Genomic DNA, 13,659 nt, shown 5'->3' on the forward strand with positions numbered 1-13,659 from the left:
TTCTATATTCAAAAATTATGCTATAATTGGAGGTAACTCCACGCAAATGTGTGAAGTATTCCCTGAGGCATTGTTGAATGTGTCACTTTTTAGGAAAAATAAATAGAAGAGTGTAGATTTTGACAAACTTTGATAAAAGTATTCTGAACATCTCAAAAATATCTGTATTTTTCTTTAGAGGACAAGGAAGGTAAAGGTGACCGTTGATGAGGTAACAAGGGGAGTGGGGTGTCACAGAAAGCCCCTAGATGGGCGTCTCGGGGAGGCTGGAGTTGCTGCAGGATCATTTCTGAGCCTCCACAAGCACAGACAAGTTCAAAGTGTTGACTCCTGAGGAGTCCTTGCATCATTCTCCAGGCCAAAGGGAATCCAAGCAGACCGCTGAAACATACACGGTGTTTACTTCATCCGCTTTGGCTGTCACAGTTTTTTGGCTGAAATAGTAATCACCCGAGAGCTGCTCTCCACAGCTTCCAGAAGATCTGTTCAAACATTGACTCGCTTATCAAATGTTTATTGTATCACTTGTTTTTTACGAGGCACCCCCCCCCCCCCCCCCTTAGAAGCCAGCCAAAAGGACGAAGCAGATACTGGAACGTATGGTTATTAGAACGGTGCTTCTGAACCTTTTTCCTGTCATGGCACACATAGAAAATTATACAATTTGTGTGTCCTACCAGAGGTAAACTTGGTGGGGGGTGGATTTAGGGGCATCTGCATGGGATTTGGCTAAAACAAATAATTACATTTTCTATAAATTGGATAATTATGATTTGAAAAAATAAAATGAAAGTATTAGAGACAGAATTAAATATTGAGCTTATGTAAAATTGCCAAATAAAGTGTTCTCAAAATTTTAGTTTTCTTCTGGGAGTGTTTATGCTTGAAAGGGCTATATGCAATAATGACGAGGACTTTTCAAGAAGGATCTCTTCAAGTTCTTGATCGCCGTGAACAATTAGAAACGCAAGTAGGTAATAAAAGTTTAAAAGGACATTTTAACATTAAAAACTTTACGAAAGTTACAATATTTTAAGAAATGTCTTATTTTCTTTCATTAACAATTGTACAATTGAAATTTCTTGTGATAACATTAATGGATTTTGAATCCAATCAAACTCTTTGATGTTAAGCATTTTAAAATAAGGACAGAGCTCTGATTTAAAGCACGTGCCTTCGGGGTTGATGTCCATTTGATCTATACTGGTATTCACTGTTTATCGCTAGCTGACATCTGATCTGATTGGTCAATGTCTGTGCCATCTCAGGTGTTAAATATTTTTAGTATCACCCTGCCCATAAGCATGGTTGAAGCAGTCACCCTGAAGTTAGCTAGGACACTGCTTGGGCATCAGCCAAAAGTGTACAGAAATGTCTGACGCTATGTGAAGACAGATTTGGGTCAGCTGGCTGGAGCTGCTCTGGCCAGGCTCCCCCAACCAGTCTCCTGGCCTCTCCATTCGTGACCAGCTGCACCATGGGTTGCTGCTCATCCTCCTTGGGCTCCTGGAACCCAGCTCCTCTAGCAGGGCCCTGGGCCCTCGTCTGTGATTGCAGCAGTGCGCTGTGCAGCCGGCCTCTGAGGTTGATGCCCAGGTGGTGACACGTGGCAAACGGCAAATACCGCTGATCCTGCTGCCTACTTGTGGGGATCACAGGGCAGGATGTCAGACCCTTCTCTGCTTGGATCATCCTCTGAGGAGCTCCTCACCGGCTGCATGCCCCCAGAGGTGACTGGCCTAACTGGTGGACCCAAGGACCATGGGATCTTTATATTGCACCCCACCTGTCACCCAATTGCAGTACACCAGTGTGCAATGACTACTGGTTAGGAAACTCTGCGGTAGAGGAAATAAATGTACAATGATAACACTACCTATTATTTATCAATGTGTGGTTTACAATGCTCTTTCACAGTGGACCTCATTTAATCCTCATAAGAACAACCAGTAAGAATTATCATCCCATTCGACAGAGCAGGAAATAGGTTCAAAACGGTAAGTTGCTCAGGTTGACACGCTAAGTCCACACTTTCCTAACTGGGGTGCCTCAGGGGTGTACATGGGGTGGGCTGGGTTAAATGATGCATAATTGGACTGACAGCTTTACCTGAAAATTTGGGGGGAAAATTTAACTGACAAATAATATATATTTTTATGCTAAAATAAACGTGTATTATGAAATCAAATGAAAACTTTGCACAAATTGCAAGATCAAACATGAAACTTGAAAGAAACATTGTGCTTAATGGGGGGCTACTCTGAGCTATATACCCGGACCCGTGGGGAATGGGGAGGAGCTCTCTCTTCTGCCATGAGTGGTTGAGATACACTGACGGTGGAGACAGGATTTAACTCTTTTCTGATTCTAGGTCTCGTACTAATAATCCCAGGTAGAAAATTGTTAAGCTTTTAAGAGCGTTTCAGAGAGAGCGGTTTGAGCTCGGGCTTCCGCTGAACATTGGGCATGTGGAGCTGGGAGCTGGGGAGAGAGCATTCCAGGCAGAGGATACGGCCTGGGCAAAGGAAGGAGGCAAGAGAGTGGGGCTGTGTAATGTCAACAATGGCTGGAGGGAGAAGTACGGGAAGACGCATAATGGGAAATGCGATTAGCAAGTGGACTGGCTTCAGGAAGCGTTATCTGGCAGGAAAGACTCAGTGATACAAGCAGTGGTGAGACCAACTGGAAAGCTACAGGTGGGAAGGCCTGAACCAGAGTAGGAGCAGACAAAACGAGGGGAGGGCTTGCATGCAAGAAACCATCAAGATTTACCAAAGGACAGGGCAGAGAGCAGGTTCCAGAGACGGAGGTGGAAAGTCACTGGCTGACCTTGCAGCCCACCTGAGGCACTGTCAGAACATCCAGGTGGGAAGTCAGCAAATAGGTGACTGGAGTCAAGGGCGGGATTTGGCATTGTGAATTACCGCCTATAGGTGAAAATTGTCACCTTGGTATTGAAAGAGAGAGAGCCATCAGAAAGGTGGAAGGACAGCAGGGGTGCTGTCCTTGGTCAAAGAGGCCACCTGAGGAAAGTGCAAAGGAAAGGAGTGTTCAGCAGTAGCAAAAGATGGAGAGAGGTTGGAATCATTGTCACATAGTGCCTGCCACACAAGTAGGTACTCAAATATTTGTGAGAAGAATGAAAGAAAAACCAGCAGTAAGAAAATGATACATTCAGGACAAGCGATATGAAAGAAATAGTGGTGGCATCTGGGCAGAGAGGTTGTCTTTATTCTGGAAAATGGCGGGGAGCTGCTTTGCAGCCTCTTCCAACACCGAATACCTGGATTGACCATTATGAAACTTGTCCCTGGGCCTGCAGAGTGGAGGCTGGGCCGGTGTGGGGTTTAACGTGTGACTTTCCTGAAAAGGTTATTATTTAATGCAAACTCGGACCTTTTCCATTCAATCTCAACTTCTAAATATTAAAAAATATATACCACCACCAAATGGCTTACATAACTTCATTACAAATCCCTTCTTTTTTTCTCTGTGTATCTTTTTCTCCTCTTAGAAATAAAAAGACGGCTAGTGGTTAAGTTCTGCACCCTCTGCTTGGGCAGCCGGGTTCCTGGGCGCGGACCTACACTACTCCACTGCTGCCATGCTCTGGTGGTGACCCACATACAAAATAGAGGAAGACTGGCACAGATGTTAGCTCAGGGCAAATTTTCCTCGGGGGAGGGGAAGAAAAATGAAAGAAAAAACAAAGGGAAAAAAGGACTGCAGGCTGGTGGGCTTGCCTCTAAGTCCTTTTTAAAAAACTTTATTTAGGGGCCGGCCCGGTGGCACAGCTGTTGAGTTCACACGTTCCACTTCTTGGTGGCCCAGGCTTCCTCAGTTCGGATCCCGGGTGTAGACATGGCACTGCTTGGCAAAAGCCATGCTGTGGTCGGCGTATAGTGTGGAGGAAGATGGGCTTGGGTGTTGGCTCAGGGCCAGTCTTTCTTGGCAAAAAGAGGAGGAATGGCAGCAGTTAGCACAGGGCTAATCTTCCTCAAAAACCAAAACAAAACGTTATTTAGAAAGACTCTGCTTCCTGAGAATTCTACCCAGACATTTATTTTTCTTTCTTTCTTTCTTTTTTTTTAAAAGATTGGCACCTGAGCCAACAACTGTTGCCAATCTTTTTCTTTGCTTTTTCTCTCCAAATGCCCCCAGTACATAGTTGGTATATTTTCGTTGTGGGTCCTTCTAGTTGTGGCACGTGGGACGCTGCCTCAACATGGCCTGATGAGCAGTGCCATGTCTGCGCCCAGGATCCGAACTGGCGAAACCCTGGGCTGCCAAAGTGGAGCGAGAGAACTTAATCACTGGGCCATGGGGCCAGCCCTCAGACATTTCTTAATACATTGTTTTTTAAAAATGCTTTTCCAATTTCTCTCGCTTAGAGAAAGGTATTTTTCCTTCAAATCTTTCAAGTTTTGAAAATATTACTCTGAATGGAAGAAGAAGCTGCCAAGGGTCTGGTTTTGGGGGCGCAGACCTACCCGGGACAGTGCACGTGGGCATGAATGGGAGCCCCTGGCGTGGCTCTCTTTACCAAAGGAGCCAGAGGCCGAAGTCCAGAAAGGGGCGTGTGGACAGAGCAGCCTAGCCTGGGCCCCTCCCCATCTCAATCTGCCCCTGCCCTTTGAGCCCGGCGGCTCGGGGGCTGGCACACGTGCCAAAGGGCAGAAGGGCCGGTGGCATGCTGCGGCTGCTGGGGGCCGGCTGCGCCTGGGGTCTGGGGGCCGGTGGTGGCGTGCGGGGGCTGCTCTCGGGCCACTTGGGGCACGGCGTGCGTCCTGCCACGGCACTCTGCGACCCTGGCCACAGCCCCAGCCGCCGGACCTCCGATGGCCCCCGGAACCAGCCCCCTAGCTCTGAGTTCGTGGCCCGGCCGGTGGGCGTCTGCTCCATGATGCGGCTGCCCGTGCAGGCCTCCCCCGAGGGGCTGGACGCTGCCTTCGTCGGGGTGCCCCTGGACATTGGGACCTCCAACCGGCCCGGAGCGAGGTAAGGCTCAAAGGACTGGAAGACACGCGTCTGGACAGCCTGGCGGCCACTGTGCACACAAAACACAGGGAGAGGCATTGCGGCTCGCCCAGGGTCAGTTTGGAAGCTGGTGCCTTGCTCCAAGGTGCCCCTAATGGTTTGAGAGACAGTCGGTTTCCCTGGTCACTCATCAGGCAACCCTGGGAGCTCAATGCACGTGTCATCCACTGGTACAGGAAGGGGTCTAGGGCACTGAGCCTTCTCCAGGCCTATCCCTGGGCCTTGCTGGGGTGGGGCTGTGAGCACCCCCCAGCTTACAGTGTCAGGGGACATTACCTCTGAGAACAGAAGAGCTGGCTGCCCCTTCTCAAAACCTCCAGATGTCACCTGACTCAAGAATGGCTCAAATTAAGCCAATTTTCCTGAGATGAAGTCAGAGGAAGTAAAATCCATTTTCTTAATTATTGAGCATCAGCTATTTTCATTCAGCTCAGCAACAGTGCATCTGACTACTGGTCTGAATTATAAATGTCACCATTTATTAAATGTCTACTAAGTGCAAGGCACTTTGCATAGATGACCTCATTTAATTCTTACAATAGGCTAAGATAAATATCATTATTATTATTATTGTTATTAATTTGAGGAAGATTAGCCCTGAGCTAAATCTGCCACCAATCCTCCTCTTTTTTGCTGAGGAAAACTGGCCCTGAGCTAAGATGCATGCCCATCTTCCTCTGCTTTATATGTGGGATGCCTCCCGCAGCATGGCTTGACAAGCGGTGCGTAGGTCCGCACCTGGGATCCAAACTGGCGAACCCTGGGCCACCAAAGCGGAAGGTGCGAACTTAACTGCTGCACCGCCCGGCTGGCCCCATCATTATTATTCTTTTACAGTTTAGGAAACTGAGGCTCAGGGAGGTTAAGAAATTATTTAATGCCATTAGTAAATTGGTGATAGATGGGCTCCTAAGTCTGTGCCTTTAATCTCTTCAATATGTAGCCCGGATCAGTGGTTCTCAAGAAAGGGGGGTGGGGGGAGGGTTCTGCCCCCAGGGGACATTTAGCAGTGTCTGGAGGCATTTTTAGTTATCACGACTTGGGGGAGGGGTGCTACTGGCATCTAGTGGGTACAGACCTGGGATGCTGCTAAACATCCTACAATGCACAGGATGGCCCCTACAATAGTCATCCAGCCCCAAATGTCAACAGTGCAGAAGATGAGCAGCCCCAGTCTAGGCAGGGCCTCTAAATCTTTATGATTGGCTCACAGGATGATTCTTCCTCCTCCAGATTTGGACCCCGACGGATCCGGGAGGAATCAGTGTTGCTTCGAACAGCCAACCCGAGCACGGGGGCCCTCCCCTTCCAGTCCCTCATGGTTGCAGACCTAGGAGATGTGAATGTCAATCTTTACAACCTTCAGGACAGCTGCCGCCTAATTCAAGAGGCCTATCAGAGAATTATAGCCGCTGGCTGTATTCCTCTGACCTTGGGTAATGGCATCTGCAAGGACAAGTGTCGTTCTATGTGCTCAGAGTTTATTTATCATGGACTTGAGTACAACTACTTCTCCAGGACAAGCCATTGTGAATGTGGAGACAGTAGGAAAGAGAACATTTTTTTTTTTTTTGGTGAGGAAGATTGGCCCTGAGCTAACATCTGTGCCAATGTTCCTCTATTTTGTATGTGGGATGCCACCACAGCATAGCTTGATCCTGGTGTGTAGGTCTGTGCCTGGGATCTGAACCCATGAACCCCATGATGCTGAAGCAGGGTGCCCAAACTTAACCACTATGCCCCTGGGCTGGCCTCAAGAGAACTTTTGTTTTTAATGCTTTTTGGTGAGGAAGATTGACTCTGAGCTAACATCTGTTGCCAACCTTCCACTTTATTTTTTCCTCCCCAAAGCCCCAGTACATAGTTGTACATCCTAGTTGTAGGTCATTCTAGTTCTTCTATGGGGGATGCTGCCACAGCATGGCTTGATGAGTGGTGTGTAGGTCTGTGCCCGGGATCCAAACCAGCAAATGCTGGGCTGCTGAAACTGAGTGTGCAAACTTAACCACTCAGCCACAGGGCCCGCCCCAAGAGAACATTTTTAATTCATGTATTTTAACCCCTGGGGAGAGGATATTTAAATTTTTGGACCAGTATGATTGACAGGGATGGACTAGGCTGAGGCAAGTGAGGCATTGGCCTCGGTGCAAAATTTAAGGGGTGCCAAAGAAATCAACGAGTATTACTGACTTTCCCCTTTTGCGTCAGGCTCCAGTATGGCTCAGAACAACATAGTTACTGATCCTGTCTTTCTTTAAAATTTATCATGGAATTTTTTTTGCATTGATTTTGATTTTTAAAAATATTACATCAACACAGTGTTTATCTTGATTGCTGAGTTTTTTGGCACCCCTTAATCTTTGCATTCCGACAAGCGCCTCTACTGCCCTCACCTTTGTCCCAGCTCTGGATCCCACCCTGGGGAAGGCTGCCAACAGGGGCTCAATTGTGGCTTTTTAACTATTTCGAGGACATTGTTTTAATGACTTTCTTTGAGAAGAGAGCTGCACAGGGGTCTTTTCCTGCTCCTCAAGGTCTGTATCCATCCATAGGGCAGCTGGCCCCTTATCCTCCCCCACCCTGCCCCACTGTCGCTATAGCATTTCTTCCCCATCTGGTTCACAAATAGTTAAAATGACACACACCTTTTTCTCAATATCCAAATTTATTTTTGCCAAATCGGAGGGCCTCGCCTGCAGAGCATAGTGGCGAGGCGTGTGGTTTCTGGATGGCATGGTTTGAAATCTCAGCTCCACCTCTCACTAGCTGTTTATGCTTCATTTCTTCATCTGTAAAATGGGAATAATAACACCAACACTCGCCTTGTTATATTGGGGTGAGGGTCAGACAACAAAAGTGCATATAAAGTGCCCAGCATCGTGCCTGGCATGTTTTAAGTTTTAATAAATGTTAGCTATTGTCGTTAATTATCAATAGTAATACTTTCTAGGCCTCCGTTGTCTAATGTGGTAGCCACTAGCTCCATGTGGCTATTTAAATTAAAATTAATTAAAATAAAAAAATTCAGTTCTTTAGTTGCATGAGCCATATTTCAATGGCTACATGTGGCTAGTGGCCACCTTGTTGGCCAGTGCAGATACAGAACGTGTCCATCATTGCAGAAAGTTCTATTGGACAGCGCTGTTCTGGACATTTTACCTGTAAGCCTCAATTTGTTTAATTCCCACTTTTCAGTGACAGTGTAATCTCAAACATCCAGGGGCCATTTTCTCACTATTGAATAAGATCTTATTTTAGCTAGGATTATTGTTCTTCACTCTATTCGAAAGGGTGGCAGAATTGGGCAAATTGAAGATTGTTCTGTGTGATACACGGTCCTCTAATCTTACCCACATTGCAGATGTTTTCTTCTTTTTCCTCTTTGCAGGTGGAGATCACACAATCACATATCCTATATTGCAAGCGATGGCAAAAAAGTAAGTGCCAAGTGGCTAGGCCCAAGCAAGGTTTCAATGTTCAGGAGGTAGGAATGAGTTGTTTGCTGCTGGAGGGCATCAGGTGACCTCACTGGCTTAGGTTATGGGGGGTGATGGGAAATTCCCGACTGAGTTGCTTCTGTGGATCCAAATTAAGGTCGAGCTCCAGGTGTGTCTGTCAGTCACCAGCTGGAAGCCAGGACCGTTTATTATTAACACTTCTGGCCACCCCCCTTGCCTTAGATCTGCTCTGGTATGCGCGCTCAGCATTTGCCTCTGTTTTTGGAAGATGAGCCCTAGGGAAATAGACACCCCCAGTTCACTTCAGTTTCTGTTTTCCTTCAAAGGCCAGATGCAGATACTGCCAGGCACGATGCTGTTGCTTGCTGAGTGGAGGCCCTGGTTTTTCCTGAGAGGGCCCCTTTCCCAGAGAGTGAGGAGACAGATTTTCCAGCAGTGGAAGTCTACCAGGGATTCACTGGCTTTGGTTAATCAGTCTGAGAAAGAGACAGGAGGGCCTTGGCAGCTCTAGAATCCATATGTGGGAGGGACATGGCGGTAGCATCCTGGTTCGGGGGGGTGGGTACAAGTCTCTTCTCCAAGCTGTGTTTGCCAGCACTGATTTGTACTGTGTGTTTATTTGGGTGCCTGGCAGCGTTGATGGAGATAATGGAGAGAGAGCTGGGTGGAAGCTGCTTCTGGGTGCCGCAGCTGGAGAAACCGTGGCTCTGATTAGTTCACCCTTCAGTCGAGCTCACCTGAGCCACCACCCTTTCTTCTCATCCTCCCAGCCCTCTCCATCTCTGAGTGAAGAAAATTCTGGGTGACTAGTAGTGAATGCAAGCTAAAGCACAGGTCTCTTTTCTGCCTGACTTCTCTGAGTTTATTCTTCTTCTGAGATGCTAAGTGGTTTGAAGACAGAAACCAGTTGCAAGGCTAGTAATTGAAGCCAAGTGTGCCCTCTGTGGCTATGAATTGTCATCAAGTTTTGGTGGCTTGGAGGGCAGCTGTGCTCAGGCCCACAGGGAGCCCTGGCCTCTGAGCTGCCCTGTTGTCATCAGGCATGGCCCTGTGGGGCTGCTCCATGTGGACGCTCACACGGACACGGCTGACAAGGCCCTAGGAGAGAAGCTTTATCACGGGACACCCTTCCGCCGGTGCATGGACGAAGGACTCCTGGATTGTAAGCGTGTGGTGCAGATCGGCATCCGGGGCTCTTCCATGACCTTGGATCCCTACACTTACAGCCGGAGCAAGGTGACAGACTGAATGCCCTCCCTCCGTCCCTGACCCCCAAAGTGCCCTCCTCTCCATTGCTCACTCAGTGGCGGCTATGGATTCAACAGGGGCTTTGCTAATCAAGTTCAGAAAGTGGGGCTGAAAGGCTGAATTTGCATCAAGAGGGTCACAGGGAGCAGAGAGGAGGGAAGCTGTTAGTTCATGAGGCAGCGGAGGATTCTTATCGCTGGGCTGGGGAAACCAGCAGAAACCATCCAAGCCCTCACTGGTGCTGGCTTGGAAAAGAGCTGAGGAAGTCCTAGCCCAAGGCGAGTGGCCACCTTCTTAGTCCTCATCCTCATGCCCACTAGCCAGAGTGGCTCCTGGGTAATAACATACGACAGGACCCCAAAAGGAAAGACTCAAGTGCCCTGTTTTAGAGTGCCAAGGCCAGTCTTCTGGACAGAGCTGTTTGGGGGACTGCTGGCAGGAGCTGTCCTGACTCTCACTCTTGCTTTAGCCAAGCTTCTCTCTGATCGCATCGTCACGGGTCAGCTTTTACTTACTCCGTTTCTTTACCTGTCATCGTCCCTCCCTTCCTTGCCTGTTAACATGGGGATGATAGTTCCCTCCTCCTGGGGATTGAGGGTCCAATGTGACGTGCACGTAAGAGCTTAGCCTGGGGTAGGCACATGGGAAGTGCCCAGGAAGTGCTGCCATGCAGAAGCGTCGACCTCCCTTCATTCCTCCCTCCTCAGGGTTTCCGGGTGGTCCTGGCAGAAGACTGCTGGATGAAGTCGCTGGTTCCTCTGATGGGGGAAGTGAGGCAGCAGATGGGAGGCAAACCCATGTACATTAGCTTCGATATTGACAGCTTGGATCCCGCCTATGCCCCGGGCACAGGGACACCCGAAATTGCTGGTCTCACCCCTAGTCAGGTAAGGGTGCTCCACCAGTGACAACTCCTGGGGGTGAGGATACTTAACTCCCCACTTTCCTGGGACTTGTACTGTCTTCAGGAATCAGGGGAGGATTTTAAAAGCAGAGCACCGGCGCCTTCACTGTTCTCAGGGCTGACCGTAGGAGCATACGCACTTCTTGAGGAGTGACTGGTTTTGGCAAGGGCCCTCATTGCTTACCTGGGATACAATACTCCTTTATTTGGTCTTTCTGCCTCTGGTCCACCTGTAGTTGATTCATGGGGACAATATTGTAGTACCCCCTCTTAAGAACACTAAACTTAACCTTTCGGGGTTAAGTTTTAAAAGTGCGCACAATGGGATTAACCACCTACCAAGGTAGTCGGGGAGTTTTAGAAACACCCAAGTAAAGCTCCCCGAGGCCCGCTGAGCGTAAGCACAGGGAGGCAGAGCTGCAGTGTGGCTGTTGCTAGAAGGGAAGCTGCAAGAGGGCAGGGTCTTGTTTTGGTCACTATCCTTGGAGCCTAGACTGTGACCGACAGACAGACAGTTGGTTCTCAAAGATATTTGTGAAGAAATGAATGAAGACTGCTTAAACCTAATCGATCATCTTTTTTTTTTCCCCAAAGATTTTATTTTTCCTTTTTCTCACAAAGCCCCCCCCCCCCCCCGCCCCGGTACATAGTTGTGCATTTTAGTTGTGGGTCCTTCTAGTTGTGGCATGTGGGACGCCACCTCAGCATGGCTTGATGAGCGGTGCCATGTCCGCGCCCAGGATTCGAACTGGCGAAACCCTGGGCCCCGAAGCGGAGCGCGTGAACTTAACTGCTCGACCATGGGCCGGCCCCTAATCGATCATCTTACATCCTCTAAGAAAGGAGGATGGTCATAACCACCTCTTCAGAGCCACCCTCAGTTCCCATCAGGGAATTTTCTAAAACACAATCCTTATTCCTCAGCTTATTATCCATCTGGCCTTTTCACCTGCAGAATGGAAACCCTTTCAGACAAAGCCGCTCTCTTCCACCATTCCCCTCACCTATCCTGTCTTCTAGCCACGTCTAACTGCTGGTACTTCCTCCATCTTGGTGCCTCTGCACGTGTCTTTGCTCTGTCACGGCCGCCCTTCCCATGTGCATCTGCTGGGTCAAGTTCTTCTGTTTCCACTTCGGAGAAGCCTTCCCCTGCCTCTTTGGGCTGATACGTGTGCTTTTCTTTTCTCTTTTTTTTTTGCTGGGAAAGATTCACCCTGAGCTAACATCTGTTGCCAGTCCTCCTCGTCTTTTTTTTCTCCCCAAAGCCCCAGTACATAGTTGTACACTCTAGTTGTAGGTCCTTCTAGTTCCTCTATGAGGGACACCACCACAGCATGGCAACTGACAGACAAGTGGTGTGGTTCTGTGCCTGGGAACTGAACCCAGGCCACCGAAGTGGTGACAGTGCCGAACTTTAACCACTAGGCCATCAGGACTGGCTCTATGCTTGCTTTTCTTGAAGCCCTGAATGCATGATATTGAAATGTTTGGTTTGCTCATCTCTGTAGTCACACTGTGGAGCCCTTGGGAGCAGGGACTGTGCATTGGTCATTTGTGTCTCTGTGGTGTCCACCAGTGTGTCTGGCAATAAATGTTTACTGAGGAAAGCAACAGTTCCAAGCCAGAAGGTGGGCATGTTGGGAGAAATCCAGGAAGCCTCTGTGGTTGCTTTTCATTATCAATGCTTACCCCCTTGGCTTGACCTTGGGCAGGCTCTGGAGATCATCCGCGGTTGTCAAGGCCTGAACGTGGTGGGCTGTGATCTTGTGGAAGTTTCCCCGCCATACGATCCTTCTGGTGAGTGGGCAAGAAAACCGGGATCCATAGGCAGCTGCTAGTTTACATTATGTGAATCTAGTTAATAAGTGGAAGATGGTGGGTGGTTTTGTATAACCTGGGAACCTGCTGGGTATGTCCTACAGCGAAGAAAATAAACCTATTATCGCACACCTTACAGACACGAGCTCATTAACCCTAACAAAACCCCTGGGAGGCAGCTAAGTATCGTTAGCTTGCCCACCAGTCAGCAAGAGAGAAAGAAACCAGCCTGCATTTAGTGACAGGGTGACACGGTTCCATCCTCTGTTGACATTTCATTGACAAGTGAATTCTCAAAGGATAAATCATATTAATATTAATAAAGTGGGGAGTTAGCTGGTTTAGGAGAGAGAGTCAGCAGACGCCATCCCAATGACTTTACGTGAGAAAAGCTTGGAGTTAGGCCTATTAGCCTTAGAGGCTACAATACACACCATTATGATAGGTTTTCCTTTGGGGGAAATCTGTTCTCAGAGTAAAGAACCTTCTGAATTGTAAAGGACTATTTCCAAATGATGCTTGATGGAGCAGAATGCCAGGAAAGCACGTCCCCGGGGTGGTGGGTGGCCCAGAGGAGCAGGGAAGGAGGGCCCCTGGAGAAGGAGGCACAAAGGGAGAAGGCTGAGGAGTCCTGAGGGGCTCTGTTCACACCGGGTTTACCTCCTTGTAGGAAACACGGCCCTCCTGGCTGCTAACCTGCTGTTTGAGATGCTGTGTGTGCTCCCCAAAGTGACAACTGTCTGAATCTTGTGCTCTTCAAGATAAAACAACAGAGTGCGCCAACGACAAATTCTCAGGAAGAATTTATGAGCAAGCAGTCTGAGTACTAAAGAGTTTATGCCAATAAAACTTTCTGCTAAAAGTGTCACTGGCGGCTGTGAAATCAGGGTGTTTGGTAGAACTCTAATCCTAACAGCTCATCTCTAAGGAGTCTGAACTGACTTAAAAAAGAAACAGAAACAAGCAGTACTTGGGCTGCTTTGGTTTTTTCCTTAAATGAAAGATGGTGGAGGATAAAGGGGAAAAAATAAAGGATGGAGAATTTACTTCAAGATTACCCAAAAATTGGTGGAATGAAATTTAAAAAACCCTATGAAATAATACTACATAAACATTCCATATTTCTCTAGTATCTTCCTTTAAAATATAGCTCCTCTTCTCAGAAGCTTAGGGCTGCATCTTGATTTTATGTTC

The 13,659-nt window shown here is 48.1% G+C and overlaps 1 protein-coding gene across 1 annotated transcript; it reads left to right on the forward strand.

Annotated features, from left to right (window-relative positions):
- Positions 1 to 4,654: 4,654 nt before the first annotated feature.
- On the forward strand, positions 4,655 to 13,546 carry AGMAT (agmatinase). Its single transcript, XM_046662588.1, has 7 exons — positions 4,655 to 4,998; positions 6,271 to 6,473; positions 8,426 to 8,474; positions 9,536 to 9,731; positions 10,451 to 10,630; positions 12,360 to 12,444; positions 13,136 to 13,546. Exons 1-7 carry the CDS (start codon positions 4,691 to 4,693, stop codon positions 13,207 to 13,209), a joined length of 1,095 nt encoding a protein of 364 aa, XP_046518544.1. The 5' UTR covers positions 4,655 to 4,690; the 3' UTR covers positions 13,210 to 13,546.
- The last annotated feature ends 113 nt before the right edge of the window (positions 13,547 to 13,659 follow it).

This window comes from Equus quagga, chromosome 5 (genome assembly GCF_021613505.1).
Source record: "Equus quagga isolate Etosha38 chromosome 5, UCLA_HA_Equagga_1.0, whole genome shotgun sequence".
In the NCBI taxonomy this organism is placed as follows: domain Eukaryota; kingdom Metazoa; phylum Chordata; class Mammalia; order Perissodactyla; family Equidae; genus Equus; species Equus quagga.